This window comes from Oncorhynchus kisutch, linkage group LG13 (genome assembly GCF_002021735.2).
Source record: "Oncorhynchus kisutch isolate 150728-3 linkage group LG13, Okis_V2, whole genome shotgun sequence".
In the NCBI taxonomy this organism is placed as follows: Eukaryota; Metazoa; Chordata; class Actinopteri; order Salmoniformes; family Salmonidae; genus Oncorhynchus; species Oncorhynchus kisutch.
The window spans coordinates 69,755,175-69,779,911 of NC_034186.2; the positions used below are offsets into that span (position 1 = coordinate 69,755,175).

Sequence of the window (24,737 nt, forward strand, 5' to 3'; positions counted from 1 at the left end):
TTGGTCCAGAACAAATCTGAACCAATCATAGACTTCTATGTAGGGTACAGTACAGCACAGTTCAGTACTAGGATTGCAAATTTTGGTAAATTTTGCTGCCGACTATCCGACCATCATTAACCGGTCAATAAAACAGCTACATTTTTACAAACAGTAAAATGGCATGACCAACTGAAAATACTATGCATTAAAAAGGAGAGGACATTTTTCATTAAGAGCTTAAATGCAAACATGCAACTCTACCACACCTATTGTTTTAAAGTCAAAATGTTATAGCCTATTATGGAACATGCAACTCTTGTAATGAAGCAGCCAATAAAACGTCATTTTCAAACACTTGCCAAAATGCATTATGCGGGAAAAAGTCGTTCTAAAACTGTGCACCTAAAGCGAGCCAATTCATGTGTGACAGGGATTCAAATCTGTCACACAAAAAGACGGGGAATCTAAAAGCAACAACTAGGATGGTTTGTTAATACGACTAGGATTGTTCCTTTTGCTTCTAGCCAACAAAAGAAAGTTGATATGAAAATCAATTGAACAGTAGAGAAATTAAAGTTAATGGCATGAGGAAGTCTATATAAAATAATTGCCTGTTTTTATGGTTGGATTTTCTCTGGGCGACCTTGAAGCCAGGTAAGAAATGGCTCATTATTTGAAGTAAAGTAAAACATTCAGGTTTTAAACAATTATACTGCCTAAAGCTCATGTTGCAAAGTGGTGGGTGATAGCCTGACTATCGTTGACTATAGCATATGCACTCGAATGGGAAATGGGAGGCGAGCATAAATTACGAGTTGAGATTGAGAAATAAAAAGTAATATATAAAAGCACGTTTTACTCCAGTACCATCTTTTGAGGAGCTGCTCTCTGACAGGTGATAGGCTATTCTCTGCATGCTGTGCACGTGCGATAAATAAGATACAGGAGAATCAATGAAAATACACAAGGACAATTTAATTCCCCTAAATTATGCCAATTAACCTATAGACTGATAAGCATGAGCGGTCAACTGTATTTTCGGCGGCTAACCAATTAACTGTTAAGATCCCTATTCAGTACAGTAGACTCTACTGTACCAAACTTTACTGTACAAGGGATCACGTTAGAGTTCAGAAATTTGCATTTTCATCAAAATCTGCGTTTTAAACCATTTCCCACGAGTTTTATGTTGAAAGAGTGCCTTTTTGTTTCAATAGGGTGATCAGTGGAGTGCAACTATAGTTGTTCTTTACAGAAAATACATTAGTGCAACACATTCGTCAGAAAATAGCTTCATTTTCATCAGATGACAACAGAAGTGCAACATTATCTGGCTTACAGCCACACAAGTAAATTAGCTTACAATGAAAAAAATCAAGGCATTTTTTGCAAAAACGCAGGAATAAGCATTTTAGATCTGTGCTTATAAAACGCAGCAAGATACAGCATCTTAGGCGTCCTCTTTTTCTGAGGGAAAAATGCAAAATTTCTGCATTAACGCGTAATGATCTATACTCTTTACTGTACCCAGTTGTGCTTCACTGTACTGTGCAAACTTGTGAAACAGACGTCTATGATCGGTGATCATACAAAATCATGGACGTCTATGTTTGGGCTAAATCGAGGCCGGTCTAAACCGACGTCTGTGGACGTTGAAATCAAGGCCATGGCGGACTGACCAAATGTCAATGTCCAAGCAAGTGGTCTCGTGGGTAGTTGTCAGTAAGAGCTGGGAGAGGTTACATTAACTGGGGGGGGGGGGGGGGGGTAAATCAGACCCTTTTGACTTTTTCCACAACCAAAAAATACATTACAACCTTATTCTAACACTCCTGTATTGTCTAGCCTAGTGGTTAGAGCGTTAGGCCAGTAACCGAAAGGTTGCTGGAACGAATCCCCGAGCTGACAAGGTAAAAATCTGTCATTCTGCCTCTGAGCAAGGCAGCTAACACACTGTTCCCTGGGCACCAAAGATGTGGATGTCGATTAAGGCTGCCTCCCGCACAGCTCTGATTCAAAAGGAGTTGGGTTAAATGTGGAAGACATTTCAGTTGAAGGCATTTAGTTAGTACTACTGACTAGGTATCCCCCTTTCCCTTTCTTGGCGCTTTGCTTAGTGTCGTTGTCCTGTTGAAGATTCAAACCAGTCTGAGGTCCTGAGCATTCTGGAGCAGGTTTTCATCAAGGATCTCTGTACTATGCTCCGTTCATCTTTCCCTCGATCCTGACTCCCAGTCCCTTCCACTGAAAAACATGCCCATAGCATGCTGCTGCCACCAACTTGCTTCACTGTAGGGATGGTGCCAGGTTTCCTCCAGACGTGACACTTGGCACTCAGAGTAGAGGTTGACCGATTAATCGGAATGGCCGAATAATTAGGGCCGATTTCAAGTTTTCATAACAATCGGAAATCGGTATTTTTGGGCGCCGATTTTTAAAATGTGTTTTTATTTATATTTACACCTTTATTTAACTAGGCAAGTCAGTTAAGAACACATTCTTATTTTCAATGACGGCTTAGAACCGGTGGGTTAACTGCCTCGTTCAGGGGCAGAACGACAGATTTTCACCTTGTCAGCTCGGGGGATCCAATCTTGCAACCTTACAGTTAACTAGTCCAACACAATAACGACCTGCCTCTCTCTCGTTGCACTCCACAAGGACTGTTACGCGAATGCAGTAAGCCAAGGTAAGTTGCTAGCATTAAACTTATCTTATAAAAAACAATCAATCATAATCACTAGTTAACTACACATGGTTGATGATATTACGAGATGTTATCTAGCATATCCTGCATTGCATATAATCTGACTGAGCATACAAGCATCTAAGTATCCGACTGAGCGGTGGTAGGCTGAAGCAGGTGTGTAAACATTCATTCAAACAGCACTTTCGTGCGTTTTGCCAGCAGCTCTTTGTTGTGCGTCAAGCATTGCGCTGTTTGAGACTTCAAGCATATCAACTCCCCAGATGAGGCTGGTGTAACCGAAGTGAAATGGCTAGCTAGTTAGCGCGCGCTAATAGCGTTTCAAACATCACTCGCTCTGAGCCTTCTAGTAGTTGTTCCCCTTGCTCTGCATGGGGAACGCTGCTTCGATGGTGGCTGTTGTTGTGTTGCTGGTTTGAGCACAGGGAGGAGCGAGGAGAGGGACAGAAGCTATAATGTTACACTGGCAATACTAAAGTGCCTATAAGAACATCCAATAGTCAAAGGTTAATGAAATACAAATGGTATAGAGTGAAATAGTCCTATAATTCCTATAATAACTACAACCTAAAACGTCTTACCTGGGAATATTGAAGACTCATGTTAAAAGGAACCACCAGCTTTCATATGTTCTCATGTTCTGAGCAAGGAACTGAAACGTTAGCTTTCTTACATAGCACATATTGCACTTTTACTTTCTTCAACACTTTGTTTTTGCATTATTTAAACAAAATTGAACGTTTCATTATTTACTTGAGCCTACATTGATTTTATTGATGTATTATATTAAGTTAAAATAAGTGTTAATTCAGTATTGTTGTAATTGTCATTATTTTGGTCCTCCAATAATCGGTATCGGCGTTGAAAAATCATAATCGGTCAACCTCTAGTCTTTACTTCAACATTGTGTTTTGATTTACTTCTAATACCTTTTATGACTTTCTGGTAGATATTTTTAAAGACCCGTTTCCATCTTTTTTTTGCCAGAAATCAATTCGTAATTTGCAAAAAATCCGTATTTTCTTTAATGCATCTGTACCTTTATTTTCCAAAAATATACTCTTCTCTTTCATTTGACACCCAATTTGATATGCTCCTACGAACTTCACGTTGGTGCTCATGGGTTCTTTTACATGGAAATGACCATGTATAGTGTTATAGGTTACTGCCTACTTGGAATAGGTCTCCCATGTCAAATGTTTACCATCACTGGGATGACCTGTAGATTATTGTGCTAGTCTTGAGCACCAAACTATACCATTACAAACCCAACACAAGTGCACTGGACAAGCCATTACATCAACTAGTTAAGTTAATCATTCAAAAACAGTCCAAGCACATCTTTCAAATGATCTTCTCCTCCAGGTAATGCATCTTTGTTCATGGATGGCGAGGCATTACCAAGAAACCAGCAGCAATTTACCCAGTCATGCCAGGGAACTGGGGAGGGGTTGCAGGCCTCTAACTACATCTGCTACATGCCTGTTAATATGCAAATAAAGTCGATATTGTGGCAGCAGCATTTTGTCAGCTAATGTGGAGCTTGGGTCCAAGCCAGATTATTAACATAAGAATACTTGCAGTCATTAGGAAGGCCTAGGTCATTTATATTTCAAATGTAAATATATAATATGCTTGGTGGTCCTCTCTTGCTTGTGATGAAATAGAAAATGGACTGCAATAGCAGGCCAAGTAACGTTAACATCTCACATCATGACAAATTTACCCACTACCGGGTTTCGTTATCAGTTTCCCTCCAATGACTTCAACAACCTAGTTACATTGACTCAGTGACAGCGACAAAAAAAAACTGACCTGGTGACATTCTGCAAGCCTTGTTCTTGAAAGGAACGTGAAATGATCCCCATACACCGTAGTTAGTTAGCTATCATAGAGAGTAGGTATCTGACGTAGCCCCTCCCCCTCTTGAATCCATAGAAACATTTATGTAGCTACGTTCGTTACTCACTGCAGCAATTACAGGCATAAACCAGCTAAATACTCATTTAAGACAAATACCTGACTAGCTAGCGTGGGTGTAAGTTATTCGTGGTAAATCTTATGTCTAACTAACCATAGAGCTCCAATGCAGACAAATATTACATTAGCCTTCCCCTTTGTTAGCTAGCGCTATTGACGAACATCTCATGAAGTCGCTACTGCTAACGTTAGCTGGCTAGCTAACTAATGTTGACACTTAAAGCAAAGTATTATGAAACGGGGCCAACTCTACATGACACACACACACAAAAAACTACACACCAACACAGGTAACCAAAATGGCATGATAAAATAAGCAAAAATATACTAACTCCAGCAGCGATTTGGGCTCTCACCTCTTCGCTCCCACTTGAGCTGTACCCAGCCTCCGCTAAGCTCTTGTGGTTCGACTCTATCCCAAGTAAGCGCAAGTGAGACTGGTCCTCGTTTAACGAGAGAACCAGGCTTGTGGGCCTTGGGCCTCCAGCATTAGTCACATCGTCAGCTTCTGCCCCTGATCGGTCGAGTTGCCATCGCTTCTCAGAACGCAAGCGGCTGCGAGACGACCATGGCCGACCAGGGAAGCGACCTCGGGGCGCAGCAGTACCAACTTGGCCTCCTATGGCAGCCGCGGTTGCTGATCCGCATCCCGCTGCCGCCATCATAGCTTCAAAAACAACACCGATAGCAACTTGAGGTGAGACAAGAGGGAAGGCGCGAGAAAGGGAGGGGGGACCCGCAAGGCTGCCGGGAAATGAAGTATGTCCAAGGAAAGCTTCACAGGGTAACTTGCAAATCTTTATTTAAATTATGATTGGAATTTATAGGGGTGGTGTGTGCAATGCATTATGTAATACAAGTAATAAACCCATTTGATATTAAACAAAGGACGCATTGCTCGATCATCGTTTCATTACAACCATTACGTTTATTGATAATTAACTACAAGGCCCAGCTTCCCTCCATGCAAAAAAATACACATTTTGTGAATAGCCATCTACCGCTGTACCAATATTTTTAGGCTTGTCCCTATTCCTCAGAGCGGCTTGTCCTCGTCTTTTGATATGATCATACAAATTGCACCACTATACATTATGTGCGCGCTCCTTACATGAGAGAGAGAGAGTCTATGCACTTAAATCAAGCTCTAAACATAATTTGAAAAGAAGAATTGAAAATATCCACAAGTCTAGGCCTATATTCTTTTGCATTGATAAGAGGAGAATTATGGTTGTATATTGTAGTAAACTTCCCTGATGAAAATTATTCACAGAATAAGACAGGCAGGTTAACTAATTTTGCAACTGCAAGGCACATATTTTGCATTGCAATTCACATCATCTGCACTGTCAGCAATCATAGGTGATTTACTACAAGCAAAAGTGAATTACACTGTTTAAATATATTTTAATATAAATGCCAAAACATACATTTCTATGTACGCTATCTGAACTACAGTACCCACAACGAACCGGGGGAGGGGGGGCAATATGAACGTCACATCCCCCTCTTCAGAAAACTGGAGTAGGAAGCGGAAATGAACAAATTGACATTCTCTTTTGTGTGTATGTTTTGAGCTGTTGAACGTGTAGTTGTCAAGCAATTTAGAGGTATTTCACATCTATATAATTAAAGATTACAGGTAAAAGCCTCGGAAAATATTATTAATGATGTATTTTCTGTAATAGAGGACAATTGCTGTTAACATTGTAGCATATATTGTTAGCCATCCAGTACGCATTATTCTCGACTGCTTTTTCAAAACGTATCTACTAGCCTACACATTTCGCCTTAAAATACTTCAGTTCGCAAAATTGTTGTTTAAATATGTTATCGTGTCACCTGGGCAGATAGCCAGGCAAAAGTTCGGTGGAAACACAAGACTTGTTCCATTCTTATCGATAGAGGGCACCCTCGTATTTTACAGACGGGCAGTTCCATGAAGCCGAAATGTGCCAGTCTTGATCTTCAAAATACCCTCTCACTTTTATCCTCTTCCATCATACTTCAAGGTCTCTTTGAAAAGCTGTCAATACGAAGGGGGGAATAACAGGAAATCAACATGAACCTAGAGCGCCTTCCCAATGAGGAGAAACTCACCCTCTGTAGGAAATACTATTTCGGTAAGTTGGTAAGTCTGAACCACCAAGTGTTGTTTTTCTCTAATTATAAGCCACGTGACCAGGGGATTTCTGTCCCCTGGTATGGTTCAAAGAGAAAAACACTGCATGAGCTCTCCAATGTTAGTGTTTACAATGTGTGTGTGTGTGTATATATATATAAGTAATGCAAGAATCATGTAGTAATACTGTAATGACTTTCTATCTCAGGGGGATTTGCATTCCTTCCGTTCCTGTGGCTGGTGAATGTGGTGTGGTTTTTCAAAGAGGCCTTTGTAAAGCCAACATATACTGAACAACTTCAGATCAAAACATGTGAGTGTCAATCATCCAATCAGAGTCAATGTACACAGAGAAAGTGCTGTTAATTAATGTAAGTCAAGATTCCTGTACAAATGATTAGTTGTCCATATTTGTTGTGGCAAATCCACATACTGGATAAATAATACATTTGTTACAGGTTGTGTGTCTTATGAGATGTAGGCCTATGATCCACGATGAGATAAGATGATCCAGCTAAAGCATAAAGTTGGCTTTGTATTAGTTTAATTAACATTAGTGTAAGTATTAGTGAAAGCATGCAGTTTCTATGCAAACATGACTACAATACATTACATCTCTCTTTCAGATGTAAAGTGTTCAGGGCTGGGGTTCCTACTGTGGGTTGCAGTACTCACCACATGGATAACCATATTCCAACACTTCAGAGCAGAATGGGGTGAGGTGGGCGACTACCTCTCCTTCACCATTCCACTTGGCATTCCCTGAGACAGACAAGGCGGGGAAACAAGAAAGCTTCCTACTGTATAAAACTTTACCATGACAGAATTAATAGGAAAATCTAACATAGGTTGAAATAGTTAAATGTGTAGTTTCTCAATGGATAACCATGGTAATTTTCTTCTGGGCTTTAATGAGTGGGAAGATGTCCTATGAACACTGCACCTTTTCCCCAAATTGTGTGTAGTGTGTGGATGTCTCAACACGTTTGAGTAAATTTGGAAGGTTATACAGGCGAATGGTATGTATGACAAAAATAAATAGCAAATTCATTAACTTTCCAAATTAAATGGAAGTGTATGCCTTTTTTATTTGCTGTAATAAGGTTTTGAGTTTAGATGCCAGATTGTGGTCTAGTGTGCATTTCATTAGACATTTGGCTCCTATGGATAATATGAATGGCATGAGCATAGCTTTGGATAACAATATCCAATTGGCTTTTAATATGTCAGTATTTGTGTAACACTGCTCACAATAACAACATACTTATTCCAGATAATACTATTCATAGTATCCTTTGTACTCTGTGTAAACCATTCCAACAGTGATGAGATATTAGCCAGTAAAGTACTTTATGATTGCCAAATTATGATTTTTTTAAGTGCTTAAATGAGGTCCGCTTCTGGCCAATCTCTTAGGCGCCTATTATGAAACTCAATCCATCTGTAGCAAATGTTACCCCCTCTTCAGGATCATGGTTGATGCCATTTTTAGGTACTCAGAGTCAGACTCTACTTCTATTACCAACTGACGCCATGGCAGGAAGGACATGTCACCCCACCAGCTCCAGTACTTAACAAGTCCATTGAGTCTGCCAGGGTTGTATAAGTCACACGACTGTCTGCTCTAAATGGGGTCAAGGGGCAGTGGATGTAAACCCAAATCAGATGTGTGTGTGATGGATGGTCATAAGATACCCAATCGATGAGGTGCTAAGACCTGTGACATGCTGGAGGCTTATATGACATTGTTGTGGATGTGGTGTCAGTGTAATTGTAGAACATGATGTTCACCCTGCATGTCATGATGACCTAATTATTATAAGGTCGTTTTAATCACCAGGGCAAAGTGGCTCAGGGAGACTGGCCAACATTAATCACAGATTTGTTCATCCCTCTCTTTGGGATTATGATCATCTCTGTAGAAATTATAGAATTAATACAAATATTGAATCATTTTTCTTTTGAATAGAAAGACTTCCAAATAAGGCCAAAGTGATTGAAGATTAGTGTGCTTCACATTGATCAAAATATCATTACATAAACAATGTAACAGAAAAATCTGAAGTATGTAGACCTATAAAATAAATATTGTAACATCTTAAACATTCCAGTATTTGGTAAAATATTGTTACAGGGTGTGACATTGACAATGTTTGTGACCTTGTTTAACCTCTGTTTAATAAGTTTAGGTAAAAAATAATAATCCTCATGCCCCAGTTGATAACCTGGGATAAGCACAGTTTATGCAGTGTAGGCCTAATGGATACCATCATTCAATCAGTTTTCAACGAATCTGTTGTAGCAATTATTGAGCAGTCCAGTCAGTTATGCAGTCTATCCCTAGAAGGAAGCGTCTGAACTGTTGCCTGGCAGAACACTGTATTGAGATGACCGTTTTTGGCAGTGTTGAATGTCAATTGACAAATTACCAAAAGGGGCTCCCAATAGGTGTCAAGGAAAACGACCATGTAAGCTTAATTAAAAAGGTGCACTGTCACACGTACACTATATGATTATAATGGAGAATATGGTAACAGTTCTTCATATTTAGGTTGATATGATAGGGAGGAGTGTTCCTTAAGGCAGGTCCCCACGCTATCGAAGCATTTGATCACAACTAAAACAAAATCATAATTCCCAGGGGGTCTGGTGGTGAATCCAAAAGCAAGCAGGGTGCCCCACAGCGAAGTTCCCGCCTCATTATGTAACTCCTGCTATCATAAATACAGACCTTAACTGGCACATCCACAGTTTGTCAGGGAAAAGGGCAGAGTCAGATACACGGACGCAGCAATCCATCCTATTGGCAGTCAGAACATAATAGGACTTACAGGCATCTCATAACGGTAAGTGCTAACGACTCTACGTCTCAAACGGGATTTTACACGGTGACCCTTCCCAGCAACAATTTGAAAGGTCTTTGAGGTTCAAGCGTATTCGGTATTATTTACAATATTCCAGATTTGACAAGGACTATAAAAACCATCGCTGTAGTCTTTACGAATCAATCACTTTCTGAACCTCCGCAGTGAAGAAGCGGGTATATTATAGTTGAATTATTTCTTGCTTCATTCTAACAACTTCTATTAGGCTAATAGTTTCTCGAATAGTCCAATAAATGTAGGTCTATCATTTTTCCCATGTGCGATTTCTTCCTGTGGCCTAGAATATTCGTAACATCCCCGGCCCATACTGGTGTGAAAGGCTGTAGTAATCACTGCATATTTGATTTTTTACCTCAGACGCGAAATGGACTTCGATCTGCCACCCACTTTTCCAGCCAGCGGTATCGCATGGGAGAGGGTCCTGCCGCCTCTTCTTCCCGGGCTGAACGGGACATTCGGGCTGTACTCATTCACGCCGTCGGAGCTGCTCACCCCAGTGATGGAGCAAACTGGCTCTGCACAGGTAGGTTTATTCCCGTTACACTGCACGCATGCAGTGTTCTAATTTCTCACTGATCAAACCATTTCTGGATTTATTTTTCATGACTTTGTTCTGTATCAATGAGGTAGCCTTGATTAATTAATTTTATGTTTTACTTTCTATATTCTACTGACATTTTAATGAATGCCATTTACTGCAGGTGCTCTTGCCTTTATCATTTGAATATAATTACATAAAAGTAGATTAAACCAGCAGTAATAGAGCAGCAATAGTGTCAATTTGAGTAGTAATATTGGTATCTTCCCCTGTTGCCAGGTGTGTTGTGACCACAGTCGATTCACAGTTCAGGTTGATGTGAAACACTTCAACCCAGAGGAGCTGATGGTCAAGGTGACAGGAGACTTTGTGGAGGTCCAAGGGAAACACAAAGAGAAAAAAGTAAGCAACTACTGTGTTACATGTATTATGCAAGAGTTGTTCTCTGTTCATAATCACACTGCCATAGTGTGATGACAGACATTGAATATAGCCTGGTTGCTATGCAGTCTGTTTCTGCTTCAGACAACTACTGACCAAACAGACTGGAAACCAGGCCACTTGTTAGCCTGAAAACGAGCATTCCTCACTGACTGTGTTCACTATAACGTGTGTTTGCAGGATGGGTCAGGGCTGGTGACGCGACAGTTTAACCGGCGCTACAGGATTCCAGAGGGAGTGGACTCCATGTCTCTGGAGTCGGCTGTGTCGCCTGAAGGCATCCTCATCATATCGGCCCCTATGCTGCAGGGGGAGAACTCCAGACACCTGTCCCACTCAGAATCATGAGCATACACACCATAAGAACAAACACACAATCCATAGGAACTAGTGTTGGGGGGGGGGGGGGGGGGGGGGGTAGTAGTAAACTACATGTAGTTCAACTAGTAATTTAACTACATTTTGCAGTAGCTTGGTGGCAGTTCATATCTGGTAGTTTGCTACACAGCAACAACAACAAAAAAGTTGTTAACTACTGGAACTACACACTACTTCTTTTGCAAATAGAAAACATGGGTGAAGTAGGCAATAATTTCCTTTTTCAGTTTTACCCCTTTCTAATTGTCATTTGAAACAGTTGTTTAATATGCTAAATTACACATTCTGTTAACATCTTACTCCAGAGTGATCTGTTCTTGCAATTTGTAGTCTGACATTTCAAATTTAAAATAGTTTATCGCAAAGAAATTAGCAATTTTTCAAATTAACTTTAGTTAAAGAAAATAAAAGTAGTTATGGGTATCTTAACTTCTTCCAGTGTGAAGTAATTGGTAACTTGGTAAACTGTACACACACCAAATAAGGATAGAAGCAAAAATACAGGCACGCTCTCCTCCAACAGACATATCAAACACTCACCAAGGAGCTGGTGCCTGCCTGTACCAAAACACCCATTAACTAAGCTGTCACAGCATTAAAATGAGGTTTGTACATATTAACAGGACAGATCGCTCATTTAAAAGCATCCCTCATCCTAAAGAATCCCATTTAACTCATCAATCTTAATAATTTTATGGAACCATTCATTGTAAATATGATATAAAACCATTGAAAATGTTGATTTGATTGTGTCTAATGCCCTCAAAATCATGTGTAAAGGTTTTAACACTCAGATTATCAAGTATGTTCACAAAACCCAACAGTAAGGTTGTTGTATATTTAACTATTCATTGTAAAAAGAGAATTTGTTAACAAAAATATATACACTATATTTCGGTACAAAAATAAAAATGCTGTTGAATTGATTGTTGTTTTTGTTCCATGTGTGTGCTCACCACCAGTGATCACGCTTCCTGGAATTCATCCAACAGTGAGTCCACCTCGCTGAAAGAAAAAACATCTATTTTTAGAGCATGTTCCAAGGTTGCTTCAACGCTTTGCATAGCCAAATATTATATCACTCTATGATCCATATCTGTGTCTGCAATGAGAAAAAAAAAAGTACAATTTTACTCCAAAGACAAAACAATCAGCATAACACATCATGATTTAACAATACAATGCATTCGGAAAGTATTCGGACCCCTTGACTTTTCCACATTTTGTTGTGTTACAGCTTTATTCTAAAATAGATGAAATCGTTTTTCCGCTCAATCTACATACAATGCCCCATAATGACCAAGCAAAACAGTTTGTGTTTTTTTTGCAAATGTATTACAAATAAAGAACTGAAATATGATATTTACATAAATATTCAGAACTTTCCAGTTCTCTGCTGCCAATGACTGGAACGAACTACAAAAATCTCTGAAACTGGAAACACTTATCTCCCTCACTAGCTTTAAGCACCAGCTGTCAGAGCAGCTCACAGATTACTGAACCTGTACATAGCCCATCTATAATTTAGCCCAAACAACTACCTCTTCCCCTACTGTATTTATTTATTTAGCTTCTTTGCACCCCATTATTTTTATTTCTACTTTGCACATTCTTCCACTGCAAATCTACCATTCCAGTGTTTTACTTGCTATATTGTATTTACTTCGCCACCATGGCCTTTTTTTTTGCCTTTACCTCCCTTATCTCACCTCATTTGCTGACATTGTATATAGACTTATTTTTCTACTGCATTATTGATTGTATGTTTTTTTGCTCCGTGTGTAACTCTGTGTTGTTGTATGTGTCGAACTGCTTTGCTTTATCTTGGCCAGGTCCAACATTGTAAATGAGAACTTGTTCTCAACTTGCCTACCTGGTTAAATAAAATAAATAAAAACTTTGTTGAAGCACCTTTGGCAGCGATAACAACCTACAGTCTTCTTGGGTATGACGCTACAAGCTTGGCACACCTGTATTTGATTTGATTTGAATTCATCTCCCAGTGTCTGGTGGAAAGTAGACTGAAGCATGTTTTACTCTAGGATTTTGCCTGTGTTTAGCTCCATTCAGTTTCTTTTATCCTGAAAAACTCCTCAGTCCTTAACGATTACAAGCATACCCATAACATAATGCAGCCACCACTATGCTTGACAATATGGAGAGTGTTACTCAGTAATGTGTTGTATTTGCCCCAAACATAGCACTTTGTATTCAGGACAAAAATATAATTTCTTTGCCACATTTTTTGCAGTTTTACTTTTTAATACCTTATTGCAAACATGATGTATGTTTTGGAATATTTTTATTCTGTATAGGCTTCCTTCTTTTCACTGTCATTTAGGTTAGTATTGTGGAGTAACTACAATGTGGTTGACCAATCCCCAGTTATTTCCTATCACAGCCATTAAACTCTGTAACTGTTTTAAAGTCACCATTGGCCTCATGGTGAAATCCCTGAGTGGTATCCTTCCTCTCCGGCAACTGAGTAAACAAGGACACCTGTATCTTTGTAGTGACTGGGTGTATTGATACACCATCCAAAGTGTAACTAATAACTTCACTATGCTCAAAGGGATACTCAATGTCTGCTTTTTTTCTTCCTCTTTGTTTACCCATCTACCAATAGATGCCCTTCTTTGCAAAGCATTGGAAAACCTCCCTGGCCATTGTGGTTGAATCTGTGTTTGAAATTCACTGCTCAACTGAGGGACCTTAAAGATAATTGTATGTGTGGGGTATATAGATGAGGTAGTCATTCAGAAATCATGTTAAACACTATTATTGCACACAGATTGAGACCATGCAACTTATTATGTGACTTGTTCAGCACATTTTTACTCCTGAATTTATTTAGGCTTGCCATAACAAAGGGGTTGAATACTTAACGCAAGACATTTTTCAGCTTTTAATTCATTTGTAACGATTTCTAATAACATAATTCCACGTTTGACACTATGGGGTATTGTGTAGGCCAGTGACAAAAAAATTCAAATGAATCCATTTTATATTCAGGCTGTAACACAAAATGTGGAAAAAAGTGAATAGTTTCTGAAGGCACTGTAATTACCCTGAAAATATATTAAGTTCATTATCTTAATGAGTACCGGTAATGGAAAGGTCAATGAAATAAATGACGAAGGATGTACTGTATCTAGGGAACATATACCAGTTCTTTACCTGATTTGCTCCTTCACCCATCCTCTGCTGCCTTAAGACATTCAGTAAGGGGTCGTCTTTAAACTCTTGCTCGTCTGAATCTTAAGGGGGGGGAAATACAGTTAAAAATGTCACTGTGCAGATAACAAAAGTAACTTTAGGAGCAGTTGATTACATGACAGATTATTTTTGTTCTAACTTTAGATACTTTCCAGCAAAGCTATGCCAGGTGTTCATAATATGTTATATTAGATCACATGTCAATTGTACAAAGGTATAAATAGCCAGAAATGTACACATGAACAAGAGCAATGTGAAGTAAAAACCAATAACTGTCACTGGTCCACACCGTCAATGTACTCCTGTATCAGAAGACTATGGCATCACTCAATTGTTATGCTGCCCTATATAGTTAGCAAAAGACCCCTTTAGCATTTAGGGCAAAATCCTAACTTAGTATTTAGAGTAAGTAATGCATGTATAGAAATGAGATTTTCAGGAAAAAGTTTGTTTGGATTCAGTCCCGGTGGAACTTGACTGGAGGCTATATATACACACACTGTATTATACGGCCAGAGTCTATTCCACCTCTGCTACCTAGAGAGTTATGGTCAGCAGTCCCCACTGCACCAGGCAGTCTCACCTTCAGCCTCCTGCAGCAGCTGAGCTACGACCTCCCGGGGCTGCTGTGCACTGGGAGGCGGGGCAGGGGACTGCGGGGGCACATATCTGGGAGAGTCAGAGGACACAGGGGTTCTGGGCGGGTCCGGGGAGTCCATGGTCAGGAACATTACCTCTGAAACTACCTGCCAAGGTAAATGAATATGCTTTACTCATCTAATATCTTTATCTAAATTAAACTAACCTGGATAAATTAATAAAGTAAATGAATATTTTTGTAACAATGAAAAATGAAAAACGGTCTTTCTTCAATGTATTAATGGCATCTAGCATCGGTGATGCTGATGACCCACAGTGTTAACTGACCTGTCCCAGGGTAATGTGTATGGGAGAGGGTGATTGAGCACGATCTCCAGGGCGGCCCTCTCTCACTACCCCTGGCCTGCTTTCCTGTTGCCCCCAGTCTCTGCTGGGCTCCTCCCTCCATGGGGTGACCCTGTCTTTACATCTGGTGCTGTGTTGGCTCACACTCCAATCTGTATAGCTGGGCCTCTCAGCATGGTCCGCATCACCGACGTGATGCGGGCAGTGGTGAAGAGGACTCATGTTTACTAGTGGGCTCTTCAGTGGAGGTGTCTGTGGAGCTGAACTGGGCTTTGGGCTGCCTAATGGTCCGGTCGGCCCTAGAGACCTCCTCTTTGGGCTCCTCTGGTGGCTGGGTGGAGGGGAGAGGGGCTGAGCGGTATAAGGAAGGATGTCACAGAGGAGGTGCATGTGGGGACAGACCGGGGTATCCGGCTGCAACTTGGAGACGGTGGGGCTGGAGATGGGGAGGGCAGCTGCAGGGGAGAATGGTCCATGGGGGACACTGGTCTCCTGGGGGGCTGGGGTGAAGGAGCGGGTAACTATATGAGTGGAATATGCAGGGTGGGGATTCCGCTGTACCTAACGAAGGGAAATAAATTAAATGATCTGTGATTAGCTAAATGCATTGGAAAATACTACCACACAATAGCAGACATTTCAAAGAGACTTCAAAACATATTTCTAATAGCAGGTGTAGTAGACAGGAGGGTAAGTACCTTGTGACTGCCAGCTGACAGAGTGCTGATGAATGGTGTGAACCTGATGTGGGTGTGACCACCAAAAGGCCTGCTCCATCTTCCTCCTCAGGCGCCACTGAAACAGGATGTCCTCCTTTGGGCATGTGCATGGGTCAGGGGGACCAACCACAGACAGTTTGGGCACGTTTCCAGCATAGAGGTCTGCTGAGCTTAGGTTCCCCACAACTTGAGGAAGCGGTTGCACAAGAAGAGTTATTGCAATATGTGTGAAAATAAAGAAAGTTGCAAAAGGAAACTAAATGGTGACCATGAGAAATGAGGGACGTGGCAAGAGCACAGAATAACAGTGGCTATGGGAGTTTGAAAAAGCAATATAATGTGGTTGAGACCAGGGAAATTCATGCAAATCAGATGTTTTGAACTTCCCAACCCACATGACTCACCAGTGGTTGAGTTGATAAGACTGGTAATTATAGGCCTTCGGACTGGCTCATCTATGCTCACAGAGGAGGACAAATTGGAGCAGCCCAGGCCCTCAGAGCTGATGAGGATAGATCCACTACTGAGAGTGCTCACTGAAAACATATTTTTTTAAATTGTAAGACTAATCCAATTCTCCACATTGCAACTGACTGAATTACATTTAATTGACCCCAACCCTGCTCAGTGTATTCTATTCCTCCCAGCATATCCACCTTCTGTGTAGCAGTCTACTGGCCTTCTCCTGTAGATGCAGTATCTCAGAGTCTCCAAGGTCACCGTAATAGGAGTCTGACAGGCCCTGCCAGGGCATCAGAAAGAGAGGCCAGTGAGTGCATCAGAGGCATCATCTCCTGTCACCATTTCTATCACCAACATTCTAGAACATCCACAATGTTGTGTAACTGTGAGCCCTCAGCGGGTTTAGTTTTGAAAACACTTTATGGATCAGTTCTATAAAAGCTCACGTCAGTTGCATAGAGTTTAGCTCATTCCCTCAGGGATATGCAGCAAGCTGGATATGGAGCGGTGTTTTGACCAGAAGGGGTATCAACAAAGGCATCAAACACAGTTGCATAATCAAAGGGAACAGCTTCTAACTAGTTCATAAACACATTGGTTGGGCAGAACATGTCGTCTGGTGTTGGTATGCAAATATTTATGAGGAGAGGCACTCTGCATGGGTAGTCTCTTCCATTAGATCTCAGCCATTCTGGCTCTTGCACACTTGACAGCATTACATAAACCTGTCCAATACATCTCAAACACAAACTCTTACCAAAACATAGCATGAACAGAACAATGCTGTTCCGATTAACACCACTAGATGGGTACACTGACTCCACCAATTCAATGTACACTTGTAACAACAAGGTTCATCACACACCATGGCACTAAGATCAAGGAGTCCCCTGCATGGGGAGAGGGTAGTGCCATGCCAAAACTACCCAACTGGACTGAGGGTGGTGGCTGAGTCTTTTCTAAGGGAAAGGCCTGTGTACATAAAGAAAAATGGAATTAATAAGAAATTGGATTTTACTGTTTATACACAGCATATTTATTTATATACTTGATTCTTGATATAGCTCACTAATATATCTACTGCTGTACATATTAATCCAGTGTATAGATTTCATTTTGATGGTGCTATTTGTGTTGTTAGATGGATTTGTCCTTACATTCTTGACTTCTTTCCTTTAAAAAAAAACATTTGTTTGACATTTTACTGCATTGTTAGGAGCTAGTAACATAAGATTTTCGCTGCACCCGCTATAACACCTGCTAAACTGTGTACACGACCAATAAACTTTGATTTGAAATGGAGAGCAGAGCAAGACAGTTGGTCAAATGCATCACAACAGTCACTAGATTCCTTGTTTTATCGAACCAGTAAAACTTTTAATGAGTTTCAATGAGATGTAAAGAACAATGAATGAGCCAAGTGAAGTACCTTTGTCAGTGGTTTGAGTGGGTGTAGAACTGGAGGGTAGAGGGGAGGAGGAAAGCCACCAGAAAGGCTGCTGGCCCTCTCCCACCATTGCCGACGTCTGCAGACGTTCCTCTTGACTCTGCGGCCTTCCGTGACGAAAACGTTCAATGTTCCTGGAAATAGGAATTATTGTAGTTACTAATGAGACATGTAAAGGGCATAACACCATAAAGCAATACAAAAATCCTATATTCGTCACCTGCAAGCTTATTGTGGATATCATTATACACACTACAATGAAGACATACATGAGGATGCAGGGTCACAAATGCTGTATGACACATCACAAATAAAACAAATTACCATTATGTAATTCTAGAAATAGTATTAAGCATACTTTGCCAACACTGAATCTTCCTGCTCTCCTCCCCCAGTGGAAACCAGGGACTTTCCCGATGTTGGGTCCTATGTCAGTGTGTCTGTGTTCGGGGAGGCGGCAGTGTTGGCCGGGGAGGACACAAGATCAGTGGAGGGCCAGGACTCTTAAAAATTAGTCTGGGCCTAGTGGCAGGAGGAGGACAGAGGACAAAGTGGTTGGCTGCCCCAAGGAAGCACGGGTCTGATGGGCACAGTGAGTGTGTCTGGAGAGGAGGAGGGCTGGACAGCTGGGCAAGGCCAACAGGGTTCAGGGTCTAAGACAAACCAGGAAAAAAGTTAGTTTGATCAGGAGACTATACTGACAATACATGTATTTACTGTATTGGAGTAAGTGTATTTGGAAAAGACCCCGACAGCCCCATAGTGCAGTTCTTACGGTTTTCCTCTGTTGCTTTGGAAGCTTCTTGGTGCGTGAGGGGCTGTAAATGTGTTTTTCCCCAGAGGTGGGTCTGGCGGAAAGGGATTGTTCCTTGTGAACAGAGCAGCACCACTAAGAGAGCAAGAGAGACAAAATATGACCATTTTCATTGTGGTAAAAAAAACACAACGTTCTGGTTTTGAAAACGGTAGTTCTGCATTCATTTTTATTTGTTCCACGTCTCACCTGGATTTCATGTTGACAGTACCACCGGCACCAACTTACACAATGGGCAGCGAAGTGTTATAGCCCACATGTAGACTACTCTTTGCTATAATCATAGGATGAGACAGTTTTAAAGTGTGTGTCAGGTAAATAGCTAGCACACATGCATTTGATTTAACAAGAGAGTGAAAAGAGCTAGCTGGCACTGCAAAACGTTTTCCCTGTAACTTAGCTAGCTAACAGCATTGCAGTTTAAAACTAGTTTGTTCATTTAGAAAGGCTAGATCACCGACACCGATAACGTATTAACTTTTTAAAAAGCACGTACTTTCCATGTAAATGTTACTTGAGCATCTCGATTTGATCACTGCCTGGGTTGATTCAATGAAAGAAAAACACACTGTGCCTTCCGTGTTTTTATCTGGCTTGGACTTGTGTCAGTTACCAGGCAACCAAACGGCTAAATAAAATAGTTAGATTAGGAAAATATGCATAGTCTAGACAATTAGTTCTACTTTTCTAAATGTTACATTCCTCGTTGGATAATTTTTTATTCAATTGTTTGACAGATTCGATAATGTTGAGTTGATCTTTTCCGAGAACATCATTATCGACAACAATCGATTCTGGCCAATCTACAGAAAGTTGGTAAGTGACAGACATCGATCTGGACCAATGATAGTCGTGTAGTCGACTCCGCATTGCCCAACCAGCAGAAAGGAAACGACCTACGCGCGGAAGAGGAAAGTCTACTGAAACAAATCCGACCACCGCGCTAACTAGGCAGCTAGCTAGCTAGTTGTTGGAGGGTAACAAAACTACGTTCTATGTATAGATACGTGGCCTTTAGACATTAATTCGACAATAATGTTCTGCTGATGAAAAGTGATGTATCAAATAGACACAAGTCGAATAATGCGGCTACACACGCATATTCAAGAAAAGACTGCTTCAATTAGCTAACGTTAACTAGCTACTTAGGTTCGGTATCCAGGCACAACAACAGTGTCCCCTTGGGTCATTTAACGTTAATATCTAGAAACATTTTGAATCAGTGTTTTCCCTTATATAATCAATTTAGCAAGCTTGTCGTTGTAGCTAGCTACCAACTAACTTGTATTTTATCTTTGTTTTGGGGATTTCTGAATGTCAGTGTGAACGGGTAGATCATGCATCACGTCAAGATCAAGACTGAGAAGCCAGGTGAGAGCTTGAACATTTCAAAACCAAAAACCCATTCAGCTGACGATACAGTGGTACCTAACACTATCTACTGGAATTATTATATCTCTACTAAGTAAAGTCGACTGTATTTATATATGACAGATGCAGAGGGGAGTGGTGCACGCAGCCGACTAGATGCAGTATTACAGGGGCTGGTAGAGAAGAGTGACAGTGAGAGGTTGGTGTTTTTATTTTATTTGTGAAGATGCAGTACATTAACTGGTTTGACATTGAAACGTACAGCTTCAGGAACTTTTCATTTTCCTCTAATCAAGCTTAGGTGATGGGAAATGCTGTTTTTGCTGTTTTACAGGGAGCAAAATGAAGACGAGACAAAGATGGCAGAAGAGTCTCTGAGCAAGTATGGCCATTTTCTTTCTTTTCTGGTATTTTTTTTATATTAAAAGAAGTATGCTATTTAGACTTACTCAATAGCCTATTGTGGTTCCGTTAGTCCCACTACTTCTGTAGTAATTCTGATTGCCTATTTCTTCCATAGGGATGTGTCTCCATCTTCTGCTGGGAAGCGGTAAGCCTTATTTGATTTTTTAAAACACATCTGACTGTGTGGCTGTTAGACACTGACAGGCCTTGACCTGTCCCCTTTCCCTTGTTGTTGATGTCATAGGCCATCGTCACGGTTTCCACAGCACCGGAGAAAGAAACGGAAAGAGATGGATGATAGCTTAACAGAGAGCAACCAACATAAACAAAGTAAGTCTGCTGCAGATGTCAATCCCCTGCCAAACACAGATAGTTTGACTTTTAAAAACCTTTTGTCTCTCACTCACTGACTCTACCGTTCAAGCTCTAGCTATTCACCTACATATACAATCATTTGTTCTCCTCCCTCTCTGCTAGATGCCTACATTATCAAGTTGTTTGACCGCAGTGTGGACCTGGCCCAGTACACCACCAGTACCCCACTTTACCCCATTTGCCGGGCCTGGATGAGGAACAACCCGGCAGTGAGAGAGAGAGCTGCATCCCCAAGCCCCCCACACAGCATGGGGGAAGAGGAGGTAAGCTCACACCCAAAAAGCAGGACAAAGATGCCCACAATGTGGGCATAAATATATATATTTTTCAATAGAGCTCTCTGTTCAGTATTTGTTTTCACCTGCATCTTACCAGGCTGCAGACATGCTCAATGGTAAGGGACAGAATGTGTATCGCCTCCCTCCGCCCACCTCCTGTCCTCTCAACCCTTCTGGAGATCCTGTCAATCTGAGGATCCCATCCACAGAAAAGCCTATTGTCAGCAAGGTACTGTATAACATCTGCTACGCCTAGCCATCACTTTCATATTTGCCACAGTAAAACGGTTGATTGTTTCAATCTGTCTGTCTTTGTCACCAGTCTACAGATACAGCTCTAGTCTCTGGTCCCCTCATATACAACCACATAGAACGCTGGAAAAAGATAAGGCAAAAGTAAGTCCAAGGCATCTAAATAATCACAAAAGCTAACTTAGTTGACATGGATAGATTGGGGAGTCGAATATCAACTATTGATCCGAATGTAATCTTGATTGGAAAAAAAGTTGATACAAATTCTGTCAGTAAACATTGTTTATCTAGCTGCGATCAATCTTAATATACATAACTGTGTTCAGATGGAAAGAAGCGTCCAACAAGAATCAGCTGAGGTATAGCGAGAGCATCAAGATCCTGAAAGAGATGAAGGAAATGTACGACCGCTAGCTGGGAATCCTCCAGGTAGTATCCCACAGCAGAGGGAGGAGAAAAGAATAGAGCAGGTAGGAGCTACGAGGAAGTCATCTACCCCAGGACGCTGCCCTAGTCCTCTCCCCAAGGAGGCCATTGCGTGTGACAATGTCAGAGGAGCCTCATGGAGCCCATTTTTACCATATACTGCCACATTTAAGGACCCAAAGTCCTCGTTTTGAAAATGTACCAATACTTTCAGCAAGTTGATGCTTCTGGTGGGCCCAAGTTCACCTGTGACTGGTATATTGGGATTCTTGGATAATAATTACATTAATGTTTTTTGTCATATTACAGAATATCTGGTAATGCATTATATAGTCTGTTGTCGATCCCACAATGTGTCATGAAAAATTTGTAAACAGGTTAAGTAGTGTACAACATTTGTCTAAATTCTGGGATACTCTAAATCAATTCCAATGGTAAATATTTGTTTTAGGATCACCAGTTTCCCAGACAAGCAGTGCCCTTTGGATTTTTTGTTTGTTGCATAGATGTTCAAAAGAAAAGTCTCACACACGTCTGTAAAAAAGTTATAAAGTATTGAGCTATTGTAATTTATTTATCGCTATAATAAATCTGCCAGAGTGCTGTTTTTACAGTTGATTGATTTTTGAAATGTAATTCAAAGGATTTCTCCACAGCAGTTATTTTGGGAGAGGGTTTTTCCAGAGGGATCTTGTCATCTGCAGGTCATAAACACAGTCCACATGGATGAAATAGGTCCAAGATATTGATCACATACAGGCAATAAATGTTCTGTTTGTTTTGGATCACAAAGGAATGTTGTCTGAAGTTAAACCTTTATTTGACCAAAGAAAAACACTTACGAAGAGTCCTTTTAGTTGTCAACTCTTTTATATTAGCTACAAGCAAAATATAAACACAGAAATCAATAAATGACCGTAAGAGTTTTTTAAAAACATTTTTTATACCAAAATACCTTCAGTTAATAGATCCGTCTGGTCGAACAGTCTTGTAAGATTTTGAAATTAGAGGTTTAGGAGTGTTATTGTCTATTTGTGTGTGATAATGTCCCCATCATTTCCCTATAACGTTAACATAGCATCCCCATAATTTTCCCATAACATCAAAATAAGGTCCCCATAACTTCAACATAACATCACTATAACATTAGAAGTTAAATCCGGTAACTGCATTTGCATTACTTGCACTTTTGAGGTTTTAGGCTGGGTATCTGTAAAGCACATTGTGACAACTGATGTAAAAAGGGCTTTTTAAAAGACATTTGATTGATTTGATTAATACCACCATGAAAACCACAATGACCACAACTACTGACCATTTCAAGTCTCATAACTACCGTATAGATAGTCAAATTACACTGTAATACAGATGTACTAGCCCTGTCTTTTGCAGACATCTCACACCTCGGTTTCCACTTTACCATCAGACTGGTCACCAGTGAGGTGTAAATGTCCTTCTCTGGAGTCAGAGACTTAGACTTAACGGGAGAGATGGGAGCGCATTAATGACACAAAGTTCATCCCCTGGTCCTCTGGAAAAGCGTTCTCGAATACAACCAGCACGGACTGACAAAGCTTCTTCTGGAACTCGTCACACATGAAGACGTACAGGATGGGGTTCAGGCAGCTGTTGAGGAAGGCCAGGCTAGCGGACAGGGGAATTCCAATATGCACGACCAGGTTGAGGCCTGGGCTGCCATTTGTCATGATGTCCAGAAACTGTAAGACGTGGAAGGGCATCCAGCAGATGAAAAAGGCCAGGACAATGGAGACGATGATCCGGAGGGATCTGCACGTTTTTCCTCTCAAGGAGCCTGGTGCGTATCCATATGGCAATGTAAGAGGCTATGGTGACCAGGAAGGGGATAAGAAAGCCCAGCAGGAAGCGGAACACAACCATGTTCCTGTAGGTGGAGGAATCATGGTAAAATTAATAACCGCACATTGTCCTATTACCATAGTGCATGATCTGCCGAAAGATGGTGAACGGGAGGCTGCAGACCAATGAGGCTAACCAGATCCCCACACAGATGACCTCGGCCCTGCATGGCGTGCACTTGTTTTGGGCCCACACAACCACCCACATGGACAGACAGCGGTCCAGGCTGATGGCCGCCAGGAGGAAGATGCTGGCGAACATGTTGAAGGTTACATTTAGGTAGGACTTGAAACAAATAAAGTCATTCGATTTATAGAAGACATTTAGTACATGACTTCGCCCTCATATGGTCTTTATTCACACAATGCAACAATTCTAATGCACATGAGTTTCTAAAAAAGCACTCTTCCTCCCTCCGTTCTCTCCAAACATCCTCTAAGTTTAAAGTGCCTTTAGTCAGTATTTAGTCAGCCACCAATTGTGCAAGTTCTCCCACTTAAAAAGATGAGAGGCCTGTAATTTTCAGCATAGGTACACTTCAACTATGACAGACAAAATGAGGGAAAAAATCCAGAAAATCACATTGTAGGATTTTTAAAAATGAATTTATTTGCAAATTATGGTGGAAAATAAGTATTTGGTCACCTACAAACAAGCAAGATTTCTGGCTCTCACAGACCTGTAACTTCTTCTTTAAGAGGCTCCTCTGTCCTCCACTCGTTACCTGTATTAATGGCACCTGTTTGAAGTTGTTATCAGTATAAAAGACACCTGTCCACAACCTCAAACAGTCACACTCCAAACTCCACTATGGCCAAGACCAAAGAGCTGTCAAAGGACACCAGAAACAAAATTGTAGACCTGCACCAGGCTGGAAAGAATGAGTCTGCAATAGGTAAGCAGCTTGGTTTGAAGAAATCAACTGTGGGAGCAATTATTAGGAAATGGAAGACATACAAGACCACTAATAATCTCCCTCGATCTGGGGCTCCATGCAAGATCTCACCCCGTGGGATCAAAATGATCACAAGAACGGTGAGCAAAAATCCCAGAACCCCACAGGGGGACCTAGTGAATGACCTGCAGAGAGCTGGGACCAAAGTAACAAAGCCTACC

The 24,737-nt window shown here is 41.0% G+C and overlaps 5 protein-coding genes and 1 pseudogene across 11 annotated transcripts in view; 3 read left to right on the forward strand and 3 right to left on the reverse strand.

Annotated features, from left to right (window-relative positions):
- kmt2bb (lysine (K)-specific methyltransferase 2Bb) overlaps positions 1–5,423 on the reverse strand; it is a 55,556-nt gene extending 50,133 nt beyond the window's left edge. For 2 of the 3 annotated variants that reach the window (XM_031837986.1, XM_031837984.1), the window contains exon 1: positions 5,002–5,423. In XM_031837986.1, the coding sequence (XP_031693846.1) occupies positions 5,002–5,334 (333 nt within the window). In that variant the 5' untranslated portion in view covers positions 5,335–5,423. The remainder of the gene's footprint in view (positions 1–5,001) is intronic. The other variant, XM_031837985.1, reaches the window with a different exon arrangement.
- A 734-nt stretch (positions 5,424–6,157) lies between these two features.
- On the forward strand, positions 6,158–7,860 carry LOC109901819 (presenilin enhancer, gamma-secretase subunit). 2 transcript variants are annotated; one of them, XM_020497802.2, is made up of 4 exons: positions 6,158–6,279; positions 6,682–6,792; positions 7,000–7,104; positions 7,418–7,860. In XM_020497802.2, exons 2-4 carry the CDS (start codon positions 6,732–6,734, stop codon positions 7,555–7,557), a joined length of 306 nt encoding a protein of 101 aa, XP_020353391.1. In that variant the 5' UTR covers positions 6,158–6,279; positions 6,682–6,731; the 3' UTR covers positions 7,558–7,860. The 2 variants fall into 2 exon arrangements, with proteins under 2 accessions (XP_020353391.1, XP_031693874.1); XM_031838014.1 differs by having other exon boundaries at positions 6,178–6,311.
- Positions 7,861–9,444: 1,584 nt separating this feature from the next.
- On the forward strand, positions 9,445–11,959 carry hspb6 (heat shock protein, alpha-crystallin-related, b6). Of its 2 annotated transcripts, none has more exons than XM_020497796.2 (4): positions 9,445–9,637; positions 10,034–10,199; positions 10,494–10,616; positions 10,836–11,959. In XM_020497796.2, the coding sequence occupies exons 2-4, from the start codon at positions 10,041–10,043 to the stop codon at positions 11,001–11,003; spliced, it is 450 nt and encodes a 149-aa protein (XP_020353385.1). In that variant the 5' UTR covers positions 9,445–9,637; positions 10,034–10,040; the 3' UTR covers positions 11,004–11,959. The 2 variants fall into 2 exon arrangements, with proteins under 2 accessions (XP_020353385.1, XP_020353386.1); XM_020497797.2 differs by lacking the exon at positions 9,445–9,637 and adding an exon at positions 9,667–9,831 and having other exon boundaries at positions 10,836–11,066.
- LOC109901818 (proline and serine-rich protein 3-like) lies at positions 11,277–15,979 on the reverse strand. The gene is made up of 5 exons (XM_020497801.1): positions 15,893–15,979; positions 15,177–15,755; positions 14,833–14,995; positions 14,211–14,290; positions 11,277–12,038 (listed from the first exon to the last, which is right to left on the reverse strand). Exons 2-5 carry the CDS (start codon positions 15,582–15,584, stop codon positions 12,015–12,017), a joined length of 675 nt encoding a protein of 224 aa, XP_020353390.1. The 5' UTR covers positions 15,585–15,755; positions 15,893–15,979; the 3' UTR covers positions 11,277–12,014.
- Positions 15,980–19,484: 3,505 nt separating this feature from the next.
- On the forward strand, positions 19,485–22,359 carry LOC109901815 (protein lin-37 homolog). Of its 3 annotated transcripts, none has more exons than XM_020497791.2 (10): positions 19,485–19,613; positions 19,958–20,007; positions 20,131–20,206; positions 20,342–20,389; positions 20,528–20,557; positions 20,657–20,742; positions 20,890–21,050; positions 21,163–21,294; positions 21,388–21,461; positions 21,644–22,359. In XM_020497791.2, the coding sequence occupies exons 2-10, from the start codon at positions 19,974–19,976 to the stop codon at positions 21,729–21,731; spliced, it is 729 nt and encodes a 242-aa protein (XP_020353380.1). In that variant the 5' UTR covers positions 19,485–19,613; positions 19,958–19,973; the 3' UTR covers positions 21,732–22,359. The 3 variants fall into 3 exon arrangements, with proteins under 3 accessions (XP_020353380.1, XP_031693870.1, XP_031693871.1); XM_031838010.1 differs by lacking the exon at positions 19,485–19,613 and adding an exon at positions 19,620–19,821; XM_031838011.1 differs by lacking the exon at positions 19,485–19,613 and adding an exon at positions 19,620–19,785.
- A 781-nt stretch (positions 22,360–23,140) lies between these two features.
- LOC109901657 (C3a anaphylatoxin chemotactic receptor-like) lies at positions 23,141–23,882 on the reverse strand (annotated as a pseudogene).
- Between the last annotated feature and the right edge of the window lie 855 nt (positions 23,883–24,737).

Excerpts from the sequence above, each read along its gene's own strand:
- LOC109901819 (XM_020497802.2), top strand. The coding sequence starts at position 6,732 with ATGAACCTAGAGCGCCTTCCCAATGAGGAGAAACTCACCCTCTGTAGG. Across the intron at positions 6,793-6,999 it reads CTGTAGGAAATACTATTTCG|GGGGATTTGCATTCCTTCCG; the intron begins GTAAGTTGGTAA and ends TTTCTATCTCAG. Across the intron at positions 7,105-7,417 it reads ACAACTTCAGATCAAAACAT|ATGTAAAGTGTTCAGGGCTG; the intron begins GTGAGTGTCAAT and ends TCTCTCTTTCAG.
- hspb6 (XM_020497796.2), top strand. The coding sequence starts at position 10,041 with ATGGACTTCGATCTGCCACCCACTTTTCCAGCCAGCGGTATCGCATGG. Across the intron at positions 10,200-10,493 it reads AGCAAACTGGCTCTGCACAG|GTGTGTTGTGACCACAGTCG; the intron begins GTAGGTTTATTC and ends CCCTGTTGCCAG. Across the intron at positions 10,617-10,835 it reads GGAAACACAAAGAGAAAAAA|GATGGGTCAGGGCTGGTGAC; the intron begins GTAAGCAACTAC and ends GTGTGTTTGCAG.
- LOC109901818 (XM_020497801.1), bottom strand. The coding sequence starts at position 15,584 with ATGCACCTCCTCTGTGACATCCTTCCTTATACCGCTCAGCCCCTCTCC. Across the intron at positions 14,291-14,832 it reads GCTGCTGCAGGAGGCTGAAG|ATTCAGACGAGCAAGAGTTT; the intron begins GTGAGACTGCCT and ends CCCCCCCTTAAG. Across the intron at positions 12,039-14,210 it reads TGGGTGAAGGAGCAAATCAG|CGAGGTGGACTCACTGTTGG; the intron begins GTAAAGAACTGG and ends TTTTTCTTTCAG.
- LOC109901815 (XM_020497791.2), top strand. The coding sequence starts at position 19,974 with ATGCATCACGTCAAGATCAAGACTGAGAAGCCAG. Across the intron at positions 21,295-21,387 it reads AAAAGCCTATTGTCAGCAAG|TCTACAGATACAGCTCTAGT; the intron begins GTACTGTATAAC and ends CTTTGTCACCAG. Across the intron at positions 21,462-21,643 it reads TGGAAAAAGATAAGGCAAAA|ATGGAAAGAAGCGTCCAACA; the intron begins GTAAGTCCAAGG and ends AACTGTGTTCAG.